The sequence below is a fragment of the Manihot esculenta genome, chromosome 12 (genome assembly GCF_001659605.2).
Source record: "Manihot esculenta cultivar AM560-2 chromosome 12, M.esculenta_v8, whole genome shotgun sequence".
NCBI lineage: Eukaryota > Viridiplantae > Streptophyta > Magnoliopsida > Malpighiales > Euphorbiaceae > Manihot > Manihot esculenta.
The window spans coordinates 34389889-34404176 of record NC_035172.2 but is presented as its reverse complement, the minus strand read 5'-3'; the positions used below and the strand labels follow the sequence as shown (position 1 = coordinate 34404176).

Here is a 14288-nt window from a genome sequence, read left to right as displayed (position 1 = left end):
CAATTAAACCTTACTCCATTCCCAATTCTTGATAACAATCGGAGGCATGACAAGCACAAAACATATAATTCTTTTTTTACTTTTCCCAATAATTATATTTTTATTTATGGGTCACTGCCTCTGCAAAAGGACCCAGCCCATCCCTTCTTTTTGACTCTTCCACATAAAGAACCAATAAATTTACTGGAAAAAGCACCGATTAAAAAAAATATATATATTAATATACAATAACATTCCATGTCACCATCTCCACAGGCCTCACTGCAGACATCCCTTCCCATTTCCCTTGATTTTGTAATTGTTTGTATCTTTACATCAGATAGTTTTATAAAAGGAATTATTAAATAACAAATTTTTACTTCCTTCAACATATTATTTTCTTGGAAATAAGATTCACTCATAATTTATTTTTTTCCGGAAAATAATTCTTTTTTTTTTCAGAAAATAAATATGCAAAGAAAAAGTGAAAAGAAAAAGCGCTTCCAATTCCCCAAAAACCCGGATTTTAAGGAGCCGTTAGAGCCCCTCTCTGGGGAAAACCTAGGGGCAAATATGTCATTTTGCGTAATTTATTCTTCAGTGTGCATCACATCCGCACCATTTCTCTTCTCTTCTCCCCTGTCCTGCACTATCAGGCGATCGCAGACAAGAGAGTACAAATTATTTTGAAATAAATTATAAAGAATGATACAATACTTAGATACTGTGAGAAAGCGACATTTTTCTTTCTCTGCAAAGTCCCTTGAAGCTGATTTCCATTTTTTCTTTTTAATTTTCTTTTTGATAAAAATGTAGATGCCACACACAGATAATCACTCACACAAAACGAGGCAACCTTCTTCTCTGCACCAGCTGTTGCACAGTTTCAGATTCCTCTCTCTCATCTTTAACCTTTCTTCTGTTTTACATCATTGCTCTGCTCTATCACTCTCTCTGTGTATGCAAAATCTTTGCTTTTGGAGCCTGAAGGCTGGTGCATCTCTGGCCTCACATTCATTGCTTTCAATCTTTCAGGTTTCCGTTAATGGCTTTCATTTTGTGACTTCCCAACTACTCTTTGCTGTTTAATGTTATCTTCTTCTCTGAAAATAACTGCTCCCATTGTGCCTTTTCGCTTTCTTCTCTGTTTTACCCTAAAAGAAAACTCCAACCATTTCTACTTCGTTTTCGATTTTCACTCTCTGTGTCTTGTCCTAATCCTATAATTAGAGCTTTCTCCAAGTGGGTTTTTTGTTTCTTGTAGGACACATCTTCTCCTGTGACTAGAAAAAGGTTGCTCTGTCTTGCTGTTCTAATCCAAAGTTGGATTTTTTAGGAGAAAGGGTTTCGCTTTTTCTTTACTGTCATTTCCTTCGTTTTGCTGGCGTTGTGGTTGTGGATTTTATTACTATTCCCAGGGAATTTTTTTTTCTTTTCTTTTTACGGACTCCGAAGGTTGAAGTTTGTTCCATAAAATGGAGTGTTAAATTTTAGAGAAAAGTTTGGTCGTTCAAGCTGTAATGTCCAGTTGTTTTATTTGCGTCTTTTAAGGATATTTCTGTTTGGAAACCAGGAAAATGCAGTTGGTTTACATTAATTTTCCGTGCAATTTCTAGTGAAAAAGTTTGGTTTTTCAAGGTCTTCATCATTCTAAGATATTCTGTTTAAATAAATGGCGATCATTTCATGAAACGGGCCTCGTTTATTCCTTAAGCAATGGGCACTGCGAGCTCCAAAGCTGAGAAAAATGAAGCTTTGCGTTTATGCAAAGAACGCAGGAGATTCATACAGCAAGCTATTGATTCAAGGTACAATCTCGCTGCAGCTCATGTCTCTTATATCAACTCTTTGAAAAACCTTGGCATAGCTCTCCGGCGATTTGCCGAAGCAGAAATTTTGATAGAATCTTCTGTATCAACAACGTCAGCCACTGAACTTTACAAGACTCCATCACACTCTTCATACCCATCTCCCTCTCCCTCTCACATTGCAGAGGTTTCGGATTCACCTTTGCACAACGAGAGCCCCATTTCACCACCAGTGATTAGTATGAGTTACATGAGAGTTAGGGGCGCTGCTAACCCAGTGACTGTTAAGATTAATTTGAATAATAGTACTGATGGCTTTGTTGAGGACGAGTCTTTTTGCATGCCAATGCCACCGCCACCACCTCCTTTTGAGTCTGGTGGTTCTTGGGATTATTTTGATCCGAGTGATAATTGTGAAAGTTTTAGATTTGTGAGGGGGAATGAACTGGATATGGATTGTGATGATGCCAGAGGGTTCAACGAATCTAGAGGTGATAGAGTTGGCATTGATCATAATGTAGTAGATGCGAAGGGGAAATGGACGAAATGGTCGAAAGTTGGTTTAGATGGAAGTGGTCAAGCACATGAAGGAACTATAGGGCCTGGATTGGAGCAAAGGGGTTTAGAAACTTCTGGTAACTTTGCAACACAAAATGGCAGTTATGGTGTAAGAGTAGAGAGTATTTCTCATTCAGGTAGATTGGTTGGAGTTGAAGGTTTTACTAGAAAACCAATAGATATTCAAGTGAGGCCAGCGGAAACAGCCCAAAATGCCAATGGTTTGAGTCTTGAGAAGTCAGGTTCAAAGAAAGTGAAAGAAGCGGCCATGAAAGATTTATCTGCAGAGAGAGAAGATCCATCAGAGTTTATTACCCACAGAGCCAAAGATTTTCTATCAAGCATAAAGGATATAGAACATAGATTCTTTAGAGCTTCTGAATCTGGCAAGGAAGTCTCAAGGATGCTTGAGGCAAACAATATAAGGGTTGGATATTCTGAGAGAAAAGGTAATTCTTTTTGTTGATGGCAAATTAATGTTGATAAGTAACAGCTAATTTATATTCTGGTTCCTTGTTTACCCACGGCAATGCAAATGCATGTTTGCTTTTATTCATGTAGATTTTATTGCTAAATCTTTTCGCGAATTTATTCGTAATAAATTTGATTGTCATAGGGAATTCATCTGCCTCAACAGTTCTGACAGCTTTCCATATTTGCTGCCAAGGAAAGGCTGGACTTTCATCTTATGGTAAGCTTTAGCTTCAAGCACATCAAGATTTGGGCCATCAATGCAATTATATTGTAATCTATTCAATGGTGTAAATTGCTTTTTTAGGCTGTATTTGTTATCACAAATGCATATTGCACTTGCGACTCTTTAATAATTCAACATTCCATATACTTTACTGATCCGGTGAATTGATTCTTGGCATTTAGGATACCTTCTATAAGTACCTATTGGTGCTGTAGGGGTGTTGAGTCAATAGTTGATTTCAACTTGCAGGCACATTTATATGATGTTGATTTTGCTGTTCTTTCTTACTAGTTTAATGGGTGCAGTATTTCTGTCTTTTCATACCATTTTGTCTTCTCCAATATTGTAGAACCTGCAGAACATGTTACAAAGGTCATTACATGGAAAAGGACAGCATCTTCAAGGTCATCTTCATCAAGAAATCCACTTGCGATGGCAACAAGAGATGATATTTCTGATAGTGGTAGTGATTTTGTTGAAGAGTTCTGCATGATTGCAGGAAGTCATACTTCTACCCTTGATAGGCTGTATGCATGGGAAAGAAAATTATATGATGAAGTAAAGGTACTTTGTCAACTCCTCTTTGATTATAGGAGTGGTGATATGTTCTTGAGCCCACATGACATAAATGTTAACATCTTTTCTACCCCTTTGATTCTGCATTTTAATCTTATGTTATGTACTGTATATGAGGGGATGGCTTGATTTTGGTGCCTTTGTTTCTCTACTGATTCATGATATGAATATGCACATCGACAATATTTTACAATACTTTATCAATAGGGAACATTTTCTTGTCCCAAAAACTATTGGTTTTTAATTGCAACAGTTTTGTAGATTAAGATCTTTCTTGCATGTTCCTCTAAAAAAAATGACCCTTCTTGCGTGACATAACCTACTGTTTGGATATACAGAGAGGTTTTATTCAATGTGTGGAAAATGACTTCTTTTGACCAGAAAAATATTTTTTGTTGACCAAATTTTCTGAGTGCTCCAAACATTTTCCTGGAAACGGAGCCTTATTCTCTACCAAATTCCATTTAAATCCTTTCCAATAAATTTGCATTCAACTGTTAACATTTGCATCATGATTTCTAAGGAAGTATCTTTAAAAATTATATACTTTCCTCATAAGCAACCACCATCCTGAATATTATGCTGCTGACTTTGCTATTACTTTGTTATTGGTTACCCAAGTATATTAGCATTGCCAACGGCATACTTGGATTTGCAGACACTTAAAATTTGGTTGTCTATAGGCCAGTGAATATATCAGGAAGGAGTACGATCAGAAATGTGACCAACTCAGGCACCAGTTTGCCAAGGACCATAGTGCTCTAGTGATTGACAAGACCCGAGCAGTTGTAAAGGATCTGCATTCACGGATAATAGTCGCGATTCATTCTGTTGATACAATATCAAAACGGATTGAGAAGATGCGAGATGAAGAGTTGCAGCCACAACTTCTAGAGCTAATTCAAGGGTAGGCAATGTTCTTATTTCCTTATTTATCTCAAATAAAATTAAGCATTGAAAATCTAATACTGTAGCCTATCGTTATATGTATAATCCTTGAGAACCACATGAATGAGACATTTCTGTTAATTCATCAGTAGTGTTGGATTGATGACACCAGCAAACATATGCAGGCTGATCAGGATGTGGAAGGCTATGCTTGAATGCCATCATGCACAATACATCACCATCTCATTGGCATACCATTTAAGAAGGACATCAGGAAGTCCACAGGGAGATACTCACAGGCAGATTATGGCTCAGCTCCTGGAAGAGATAGAGTGTTTCGGCCTGAGCTTTGCAAACTGGGTTAACAGTCATGCTTCCTATGTGGATGCTCTTAATGGGTGGCTGCAAAACTGCATCCTGCAACCACGAGAGCGTTCCAAGAGCAGGAGACCATTCTCCCCTCGTCGAGCCCTGGCCCCACCAATTTTTGTGCTTTGCCGTGATTGGTCAGCTGGCATAAAAGCTTTGCCATCTGAGGAACTTGGCAATGCTATCAAAGCCTTCTTATCTGACCTTTGCCATTTAATGGATCAAAAGACAGAACAATTACAAAACAAAGAGAAATTAATTGATGAAAATAATGGAGAGTTGGAGAGAAAAGATGATGAGAAAAATGATGAAGCTGCATCGAGCTTGAGCTGCATACAAGCAAGTTTGACAAAGGTTCTTGACAGACTCAACAAATTTTCTGAGGCTTCATTGAAAATGTACGAGGACATAAGACAGAAAAGTGAAGCAGCTCGAATAGCATACTTGAATTGCAGGCCAGTGAGATATTAAAGCTTATGTAATTATTATTTATAATATATAAGCATTTATGTAATTATAAGAATTTCTGTCTGGAACATGGAAATGAAAGTAGATACCTGTAAATGTCAAAAGTATCGTTTCAAACAGTTGTTCGGAAGAGAGGGAACAGTTTGTTGCAGTTCTGAAATATGTTTTTGCAGCTTACTCATGCAGGAGCAGAGCTAAGTTCAGGGGGCCCATTGATTTTGCTTTATATTGTTCTTCGTATCAAACGAGAACTTGAGAAAATTATGACAAAATACAGAAAGTTAAGAAAACTATGGACAAGAAAGGATCATGTTAGCCGTCCAAAATCATTGATCACATGGCTGCTGAAGGCCAAAATGTTCTCGAATATGCTTTGTTTTTCTGCAGCATCAGATAAGTGTTTTATGCTCTTAATAATGATTATATATAAAAATCCAAAAAAGACTTCCTTCTATAATGTTCCTTAAAATTGATCAGAGAAAATGTCTCAAAATTCCTCAATTAACCACGAAAATATTTCCCAAGAGAGTCAAACAAATAAGCCTAATATGAAGCTTATATCTTAGAGATGATTCCTAACCAGGATAACATTGTTCAGGCCTGGTTTTGCAAGTAACATCACTTGTATTAGTATGAAGATTACAAATAATTCCAGAGTCAGATTTTAGAAGTTCACTCATAGATGTTCAAGTGATAAACGATTAAAGGTTGACATATAGTTTGTTACAAGCTACCATCTGAAAGGGAAAGACGTACAGGTTTCCACCATATTATTCTTCCCTTGATCCCATTGAGTTCTAATTAGGAACAACAATACAAAACTACGAAAAAATGCAACCTATCCCTGTTTTTCCCAACTGGCCATCTTGAATAAACTCATCTCTGCTGCCGTTGCTTCTCTACAAATTAAAATCCAATATACTGAGTGTACTGAGAATAAGCTTCAGACTGCATGGCGATTGGAGCTTTTGTAACATGATCAGGAAGATCAAATGCGTCAACAAGTTCCCTTGCAATGTTTCTCACTTGGAAACTAAGATATTCCGTGAGCTTGTGGATTGCCTGCAAATGAAAAGAGATAAATAAATAACCTGCCTGAGATATCCTCAAACAACTATTTCTTTCTCTTTAAAGCAGGAGTGATATATTTATAATCTCCTCAGTTCAACTCCAATTAACAATCTAAAGATAATCAGAGAGGCAAATCCACCGATACCCCTATGGAATTCAGTTTCTGTTAAAAAATCTGGGATTTGAATACCTTAGCTTTGTTTGGTGCCACATAGTCAACGTTGCGGTATGTTCCTATGTCCTTCCAAATTCGATCCAATGCATAAAGATCACAAACAAGTTTCAAAGCAGCACGAGAACTTGCATCTGGGCAACTGGCACATAAAACAGATGAAATTAGAAACTATTAACCCCCACATGAAGATGACCAAAAGTTTGTGTTAAGGAATTACTTCTGCACTGCTTCAATAAATTTCTCAAGGATCACAGATTCAATATGAGATTCTGCAAGAGTGAGAAGGTGATTCAAGCACCGATTCCAAGCACCAAAACCCCCAAGAGTTTTGGAGTGCTTGCGAAGTCGGACAGCAAGACTTTGAAGTAATCGAGATGTTCGGTACTGTACGGGAAAAAAAAACAGGCGTAAATGAAGGTATATGCACGTATAGTCATGACCTCTTTTATATCACAAAACTAATGCAGCACTCACTCTGAAGGCATCCAACTGGAATTTAGGATCTCTCAAGTGTTCAACACCTTCCCATCGTGCAGTTACAGGATTTGGTTGAGATAGATATGCGTTCATGGATTCTTTCAAGTAGTTCCACGTAACAGATAGGGTCCCACCTTGGAATTTTTCCTGGTATTGCTTTAAGAGATCACCTGCTACCTACATCGCAACTAAAATTTCAGGTCTAAAAGATATTGTGGGAACAATGTGTCCCTGTGATCTTATCCTTGCATATAAAGCAGTAGCAGATTATAACACATGCTACTGAAAGGTGATAATCTGTAAAAGCAATGCCACATGCATGAACTCCTCTGTTTGAACAGAAGGGCTTCTAGAGTAATTGAAAATAATGTTAGTTTAAATTGTGAATAAAATTTGGTCCTTCCTTTAATTGGTCAGTTTCATGTATAAATATTAGATTTATGAATGTGGTTAATAAATTCATGTATAAATATTAGATTTATGATTATGGTTGAGTATTTATTAATTCAAGATGAATTTACGAAACTTACTATTCCTTTGACAAAGAAGAACCTTGAATACACTCACATAATCGGGTTTGTTGAAGTTCAAGAAGCCATGAAAAACATGAAAATAGGGATGTATACAGCCCAAATGTAGCCCTTTATAAGTTGCCTTAAGGAGATTAAAATAGCTTGGCTAACCAAAGTATTCAATGGCGTAGATCTAGCAAAATGCCAAATAAATATAGGAAAAGCACTTTTTTTCTCATATTTAAGAACGAAAGAGACAGCAATAGTATAAACTCCACGGCATTAAACTGATGGATCATACAATGAATATATGGGAAAGCGTGATTAATCACGAACTTAGTGACATTACTAACGTATCAGAGAACCAATTTAGTGACCTTACTAAAGAGTGCTTAATCACGAACTTATAAGGAAATGAAGAAAGATATCCAGAGTGGTTATTATTATGGAAAAGGCATATGATAGACCAAGGGAAATCCTTTTGTGGATAATGGAGAAAAAAGAGTATATCTTACATGTATGAGAGGGTAGCCATATTGTGCAAGAGCAATATGAGGGGATGGCGAGGGGACAAGTTCCCTATGATAGTGGTTTTTCATTAGGAATCAGTTTTGAGTTTGTTTCTATATACATTAGTTATAGATGAGCTAACTTTTCATATCCAAGATCATGTCCCTAGTTCATATATTTACAAATGACATCGTCTTAGTGGATGAAACTACTGAAGGAGTTAACCGAAAAATAATTGTGGATAATGACTCTTGAGATAAGGATTTTAGGCCAAGCAGAAGTAAGAGGAAAATGCATTCCAAGTTTAGCTACCGTAAAAGAAATGGATGGGAGGTTGGTCGAAGTTTCAGTACCAAAATGCAACTAATTTAAGTATTTAGGTTCTATCATCCAGAAGTACAAAGTAATAAATGTAAGCATAACTTGTAGGATAAAGACAGGATGGAAGAAATAGATTGTCATGGCTATTCTATGTGGTAGGATCCCTAAATAAAGTGAAAGGTAAATTCTATATAATTATGGTCATGCTAGCTATGTTGTATTGGAGAATGTTAAACATCTAAGGTACAGCATATTCATATGATGAGCATGGCAGAAATGGAAAGTTAAGAAAAATGTCTGATACACGATAATGGTAAAGATTATGAATATGTACTGTGGCAGATTGCCAAACAGTATAGGGAAAGAATTTAATAGGAGGAAAGTAGAAGAATTAGAGAGAAAAAGGAGGAGGAGACAGAATTGAGAGGGAATAGAGACTAAGATCCATTAGCTCATTCAAAATACCACTCTACAATTAAGATTCTCCCATATATGCTGTTTGGACTCACAGTGCAGCTGGATAACAAACTAACCAGCTGTATAACTACTTTATGAAAATATACCTAAAATATCGTCTCTTATTTCCCCCCAATTCTAATTACATTTACCCCTCTTCTTCTTCCTATAATACGTAACAGAATGCCACACCATCAGGTTGTGCATGTAGCATCACAACAGGGATCAAATATGAAATAGCCTATCAAGATGGTTTGACCATATCTAACATATCAAATGTCTCAATATGAATTGTGATAAGTTAGTGGTTAAGAAAAGGAGAGACATAAAATGACATGGATTGAAGTAGTATCAAAATATGGATGATTTTTTTTAATACTGATGCGGAATTAGTTCCAAACGGAGCAAAATAATGAAAAATAACCCATATAGCCAATCCAAATAAGTTATGGGATAAAGACATCTTTGTTGTTATTGTAGTAACCTCATGACCATGAAATGCCATTAATTTCAAATCAGCAATAATATGGTCATATAGAAAAGGCCTGAACTAAACTTCAATATCATATTTACAAAGTGCTAGAATCCCTATAACTATACCTATAATGTAAATATCATCTATAAGATGGCAGTTAATTCTCCTTGAAAATAATCAGGTCTCCAGCATGAGTGCCTTGACTGATAGTGGAACAGCTTTATCAGAAGACCATGATAATGTTTAGGACATAATTCTAAAAGCCCTTTGAGGTTTGCCCATAGTGTGCTCTTTGTCTTTAGTTTTTCAAAACTAGTATCCCTGTGCAAGCATAAGGGAAAGTGTAAACATTTTTTTTTTGTTTAACCACAGATATCCCCAACTCACTAGACTAAAACTAAATCATGTTCCCGCCTAGTCGGTCCACTAAGGAGAAAATTCTAATGCACAACAATTCAGCAGTTAAATGACGGTTAAAATCTAAAAGTTTCAAGGACTTAAGTGTAAAAAATTTTTTAGTTTTATAATCAACTAATAAAGGGATAAAATGTAGAGATGTTAAAAAACCTTAAGAACCTAAGTAAACAGTTTTGGAACAAAAGAGACATATATATGTCATCTCCAACCTCAAGAGGATATTAGTAAATTATCCTAATATCTAAAGCACAAACCATCTTAAAACATTGACTAGGGTCAGGTTGCTCAAGGGTCACTGCTGCCTCTCCTTAAAAATCTGAATAGTTTTTGGAATAGGGATAAAGGTGGGTGGTCGTGGCACATATTAGAGTTGCCACACCAGTCGTAAATCATTGCAATTCTTTTCCTTTTCTTGCCCTCCTAATATATTCAGGTATCCTTGTGTTTCATGCAATGAACAAGCTAGGAGCACACATTTTAAATTATCCAAGAGAATTTGATAAAATGGATTTTGTACCTGTTGTAGAAGCACTGTGTTGTCCCCCTCAAATGTCTGAAAAATATCATGATCATTCCTCAATGTACCAAACCGATTGACAGCCGCATAGCCATGCCCTCCACAGGCTTCTCTGCAGACACTCAAGGACTTTGCTGTATATGATGTAACATATGCCTTAAGGCCAGATGAAAGCGCATGCACATCTCCAAATAATTGTTCATCATGAGTCTTTTTCATCTCAGAATATTTTTTAACCAAATGCAACGTTGCAAAATGGAATGCATAAGTCGAAGCTAGCATTGGCATGAGCTTGTGCTGCTGAGACTGATAATCAAGAATGCTAACTTCAGGCTGCTTGGGAGGGCCAAACTGCTGGCGCAGCAATGAATATCGGATGGCAATTGTTCCAGCAAGTTTAAGTACACCAACTGAAGAATATGCAAGGCCAACCCTTCCACCAACAAGTTCACCTAGTGTAGCAGCAAACCGTTTATTTATGGTTGGAAGGCTACTGGTGTACTTCCCATCCCGAGACACATCTCCAAATCGATTAAGAAGATTGTCTCGGGGAATTCTTACTGAACTGAACCTCAATGCTCCATTATCTACCCCATTCAGGCCAACCTTGTGGCCACAATCATGTATTTCAATTCCTGGAAGCGTTTGGTGGGTCTTCAAATCCCTTATTGGAACAATAAAAGCATGGACACCCATATCAGAGACGCCCTTAGAATCATTAGTAGGCAAAAGAAGCCTGGCAAAAACTGTAGCAAACTTGCCATGAACTGCAGCATTGCCAATCCACCACTTGATGGCTCCATCATTAGGAGTGTTGATTACAAATTCATCAGTAATTTGATCAAATGTTGCAACAGTTTGGAGTCCTTGAACATTTGAGCCTTTGAAGCCACAATAAAAATTAGTACCCAACATTAGAGAAAGAAAATTTGATAAGCACCTATTGGAACCAAATACACGTAAAGATACAAAATTTTATAATCAATAACCACAATCAACCAGCTTTCTCTGTTAGTGACCAAAATGAGATAGAACAGTATTATCAGGACCTACAGCAGTTATACAATTTACAGCACCTTTTGAAGGCCTTTCCTCAGAAGTTAATACAACTGTGTAATTAATTCAGTTTCACATCTCAAAATTTAAAATATTCATGACTTAAAGTCTTGTGAAGTTAATAGAAATTTATTAAACTTTGTTAATGAGCTTCTAAACATAAATAAATTTAATGATTTACAAAAAATAAGGAAAGGAATAAGAGCTTACCATGATGTAGCTCTGTCATAGCAAAACAACCTGGGTAGTCCAAATTGTCAATACCATCAAAGTACTTATCTCTATGCTTTTTAGTCCCTAAGTTAAGCACAGAGCCTCCCCAAAGACTGCAAGAGAAAATACTGAAAGTCAGTATCATATTGGAAAGAAGAAACTTATTAGCTGACAAATTATGATAACAACAGTACAGCATGCACTTTTCCTGGGGAAAAACTAATTTTTCCCCTATGATCGTTTGAAACTAAGTACAGACAATTAAAAAAAGAAGTTTACAACAGGGTACAGATTATGAAAATTTCTTAAGCTCAAGCTAAGAGTAGCATGCAATACACTTATCTCACACTTGATTACCCCCAAAAATTTTGAACCTGTAAGAATAATTCTTAAATCTGACACAGTTGAACCTTACAAATAAGGCATGATAATTTATAAAGGAAAAAATGAAGGGTCATGGCCTGAATGCATATGATAGAACATCAAAAAGACTCCCATTCTTTTCTCAAAGGGAAAAAGAAGTAAGACAAATATACTTCCTATAAGTACAACATGTGCGTTGAAAATTCCAAGTGCATACACAAGTGAAGAGTCCAAATATGATATTGCCAAGTAATACAGTCGGACTGTTAGAATGAAAGGCACTGCAAAAGAGGATGAAAACACAGGACAACTAAATTGAAGCTATCAAGAAAAGTATTTTCAAATATGTTTTGATGGAATAACATAATTTCTTCCATGTCAATTCATGGATGAGAAAGTATTAGCACAGGATTTGTCCATCAACATCCTATCAAGCCTTTTAAAAGATAATCCAAGTTGAAGATCAAGCACATAAGCTTTGAATACAGAAACATCAACATCAAAAATAAAAAAATTACGCCATTGAGTTCTTCAAAATGAGTTGGTATATACAGTTACCCCAGAGATAAAAACCTGTAACAGTTACCATGCCAAAAATATCAAATATTTTGAAATGGAGAGAAACTATTAGTCCAGGAAATAGGGTGCACGAAAGAAAAGATCATTTTACTATTTAAAATAAGCCAAAGCATAGGTTTTTGCAAAACGATACCCATGTATGCAAAATGCTCAACAGCAGCCCAAACATTTGCAGCATATTTGAACCGTCATAATTACAGGCAGATACAAAAATATCTGCTTCTGTTTACAAACACAACATATTACTTAATACGGTTTCACAAGTGAAGCAAAGGACAAATCCATCCCATTCGCAAGGACAAGAATCCCAACAAACAAGACAATAAATAAATTCCATATCAACCAAAAACAAGCATTTATCTAGAAACAGAACAAAAATGGTGTCAAAATTTCGATTTCTATATATAAAGTGTGCAATAAATTGAGAAAGGAGTAAAAAACAAGCAAAAACTCACCTGTACTGGACTCCCAGCTTGATCCCAAGCGACATATCCATGCCCCCAGCAGCCTCCGCAATGGCAAAATACTTAGCAGGATCCTCCACCACATACCTAAACGGCCTAATCCCAGCTTCTCTGACCAAACCCGATAGCTGCCTCCAGCAGAGCTCCCTGTGTTCATCTTTGGAAATCTCCAGTGGGGTCTGCAACTCCGGCCTCGAGTTGAAGTACGCATACACCTTCTCCTGTATCTCCCTGTGTTCACCTCTCATGTAAAAGGACAGTTTCTGAGTATCCACCTCCAACTTGGCCTTGGCGCACGCCACCATCCCCAGCTGGTGGGACTCGTAAAGAGGACGAGGAATTGGGATGAGGTGGAAGGACAGGCGTTGGATGCGGCGAGATACGATCTGGGTTTCATCGTCGGACGTCGGATTTGGGTTTTCTTGATCCATTATCATCTTGCTAGTTTTGAGATTAAATGCAGAGTCAAGATAATTTAGAGCAAAGAGAAATAGGCAAAGATTTTTTAGTCGGAAGAGTGGAAAGCGTTCTCTCTTCTTTGCTTATACGGTTCAGATGATGACGTGGGGATTGTTATGATCGACACGTGGGTTTGACCTATTGGATAAGACCGTGGCAGTTAATAATGGCGCGCCTTCCAACGTCGTGAAGATATGCCTCGCGGAAATCTTTTAATATTTTTCTTATAATATAATATTTTTATGCTTCTTTCGGATAGTCAGAATTTTAAAAAAAGGAATGAATTGGAATTTAATTTCTTTAAATTTACTTATTTGGACAATAAATATAAATTTTAATTTCTTTAAATCTAATTTTTTAAAATTAAAATTAAACTGAATTTAAATTTTATAATTATTCAATTGGGTCAGTTATTTTAATTTAAATAGAATATTGTTGAACTATATTTATGGATTAAATTATTTTAATTTAGTTATTAAATAAATATATAAAAAATGGTAAAGTATCAACCTTTGATCACTCGAAATAATGGCATTGCCATCTCTACTCTTTGTACTTATGGAAGATGATATGCATGAGGTTTGCCATCATGACTAATGACTGCTCTTTCAAGTAGTTTGGGCTTATTTCCTTTTGTTGCAGTGCTTTGCTAGGTTGTTTGCGGCCTAGCTGTATTTCTTGCTTTTTCTCAATGAATTAACCCTTTCCTATGGCTTCCCAAAAAACTTATATGAGAAAGGAACAAATAACAATTAGATTAAATATTTTTTTTGATATTTATGCATATTTAGCCTTTTGTTTATTTTCAGAAAAATATTTTATTTCATATTTTTTATATTTAAAACATTTAAAAAAATGAATTAATAAAATATATTATATT

General features: G+C 36.2%; 2 protein-coding genes across 2 annotated transcripts; one reads left to right on the top strand and one right to left on the bottom strand.

Annotated features, from left to right (window-relative positions):
* The first annotated feature begins 643 nt into the window (after nucleotides 1-643).
* LOC110627780 (nitrate regulatory gene2 protein) lies at nucleotides 644-5569 on the top strand. The gene is made up of 5 exons (XM_021774142.2): nucleotides 644-2794; nucleotides 2962-3036; nucleotides 3392-3606; nucleotides 4302-4525; nucleotides 4692-5569. The coding sequence occupies exons 1-5, from the start codon at nucleotides 1696-1698 to the stop codon at nucleotides 5344-5346; spliced, it is 2268 nt and encodes a 755-aa protein (XP_021629834.1). The 5' UTR covers nucleotides 644-1695; the 3' UTR covers nucleotides 5347-5569.
* A 378-nt stretch (nucleotides 5570-5947) lies between these two features.
* Nucleotides 5948-13474, bottom strand: LOC110628500 (acyl-coenzyme A oxidase 2, peroxisomal). Its single transcript, XM_021775187.2, has 7 exons — nucleotides 12941-13474; nucleotides 11541-11656; nucleotides 10275-11155; nucleotides 7064-7243; nucleotides 6807-6973; nucleotides 6605-6728; nucleotides 5948-6405 (listed from the first exon to the last, which is right to left on the bottom strand). The coding sequence occupies exons 1-7, from the start codon at nucleotides 13384-13386 to the stop codon at nucleotides 6250-6252; spliced, it is 2070 nt and encodes a 689-aa protein (XP_021630879.1). The 5' UTR covers nucleotides 13387-13474; the 3' UTR covers nucleotides 5948-6249.
* Nucleotides 13475-14288: the final 814 nt, after the last annotated feature.

Bases quoted from the DNA above. Each gene is read 5' to 3' on its own strand.
- LOC110628500 (XM_021775187.2), bottom strand. From the start codon at position 13,386: ATGATAATGGATCAAGAAAACCCAAATCCGACGTCCGACGATGAAACC. The intron at 11,156-11,540 runs GTAAGCTCTTAT...GTGGCTTCAAAG, and splicing joins TATGACAGAGCTACATCATG to GCTCAAATGTTCAAGGACTC. The intron at 6,729-6,806 runs GTAATTCCTTAA...TTTATGTGCCAG, and splicing joins TTTATTGAAGCAGTGCAGAA to TTGCCCAGATGCAAGTTCTC.
- LOC110627780 (XM_021774142.2), top strand. From the start codon at position 1,696: ATGGGCACTGCGAGCTCCAAAGCTGAGAAAAATGAAGCTTTGCGTTTA. The intron at 3,037-3,391 runs GTAAGCTTTAGC...CCAATATTGTAG, and splicing joins GGCTGGACTTTCATCTTATG to AACCTGCAGAACATGTTACA. The intron at 4,526-4,691 runs GTAGGCAATGTT...AAACATATGCAG, and splicing joins CTTCTAGAGCTAATTCAAGG to GCTGATCAGGATGTGGAAGG.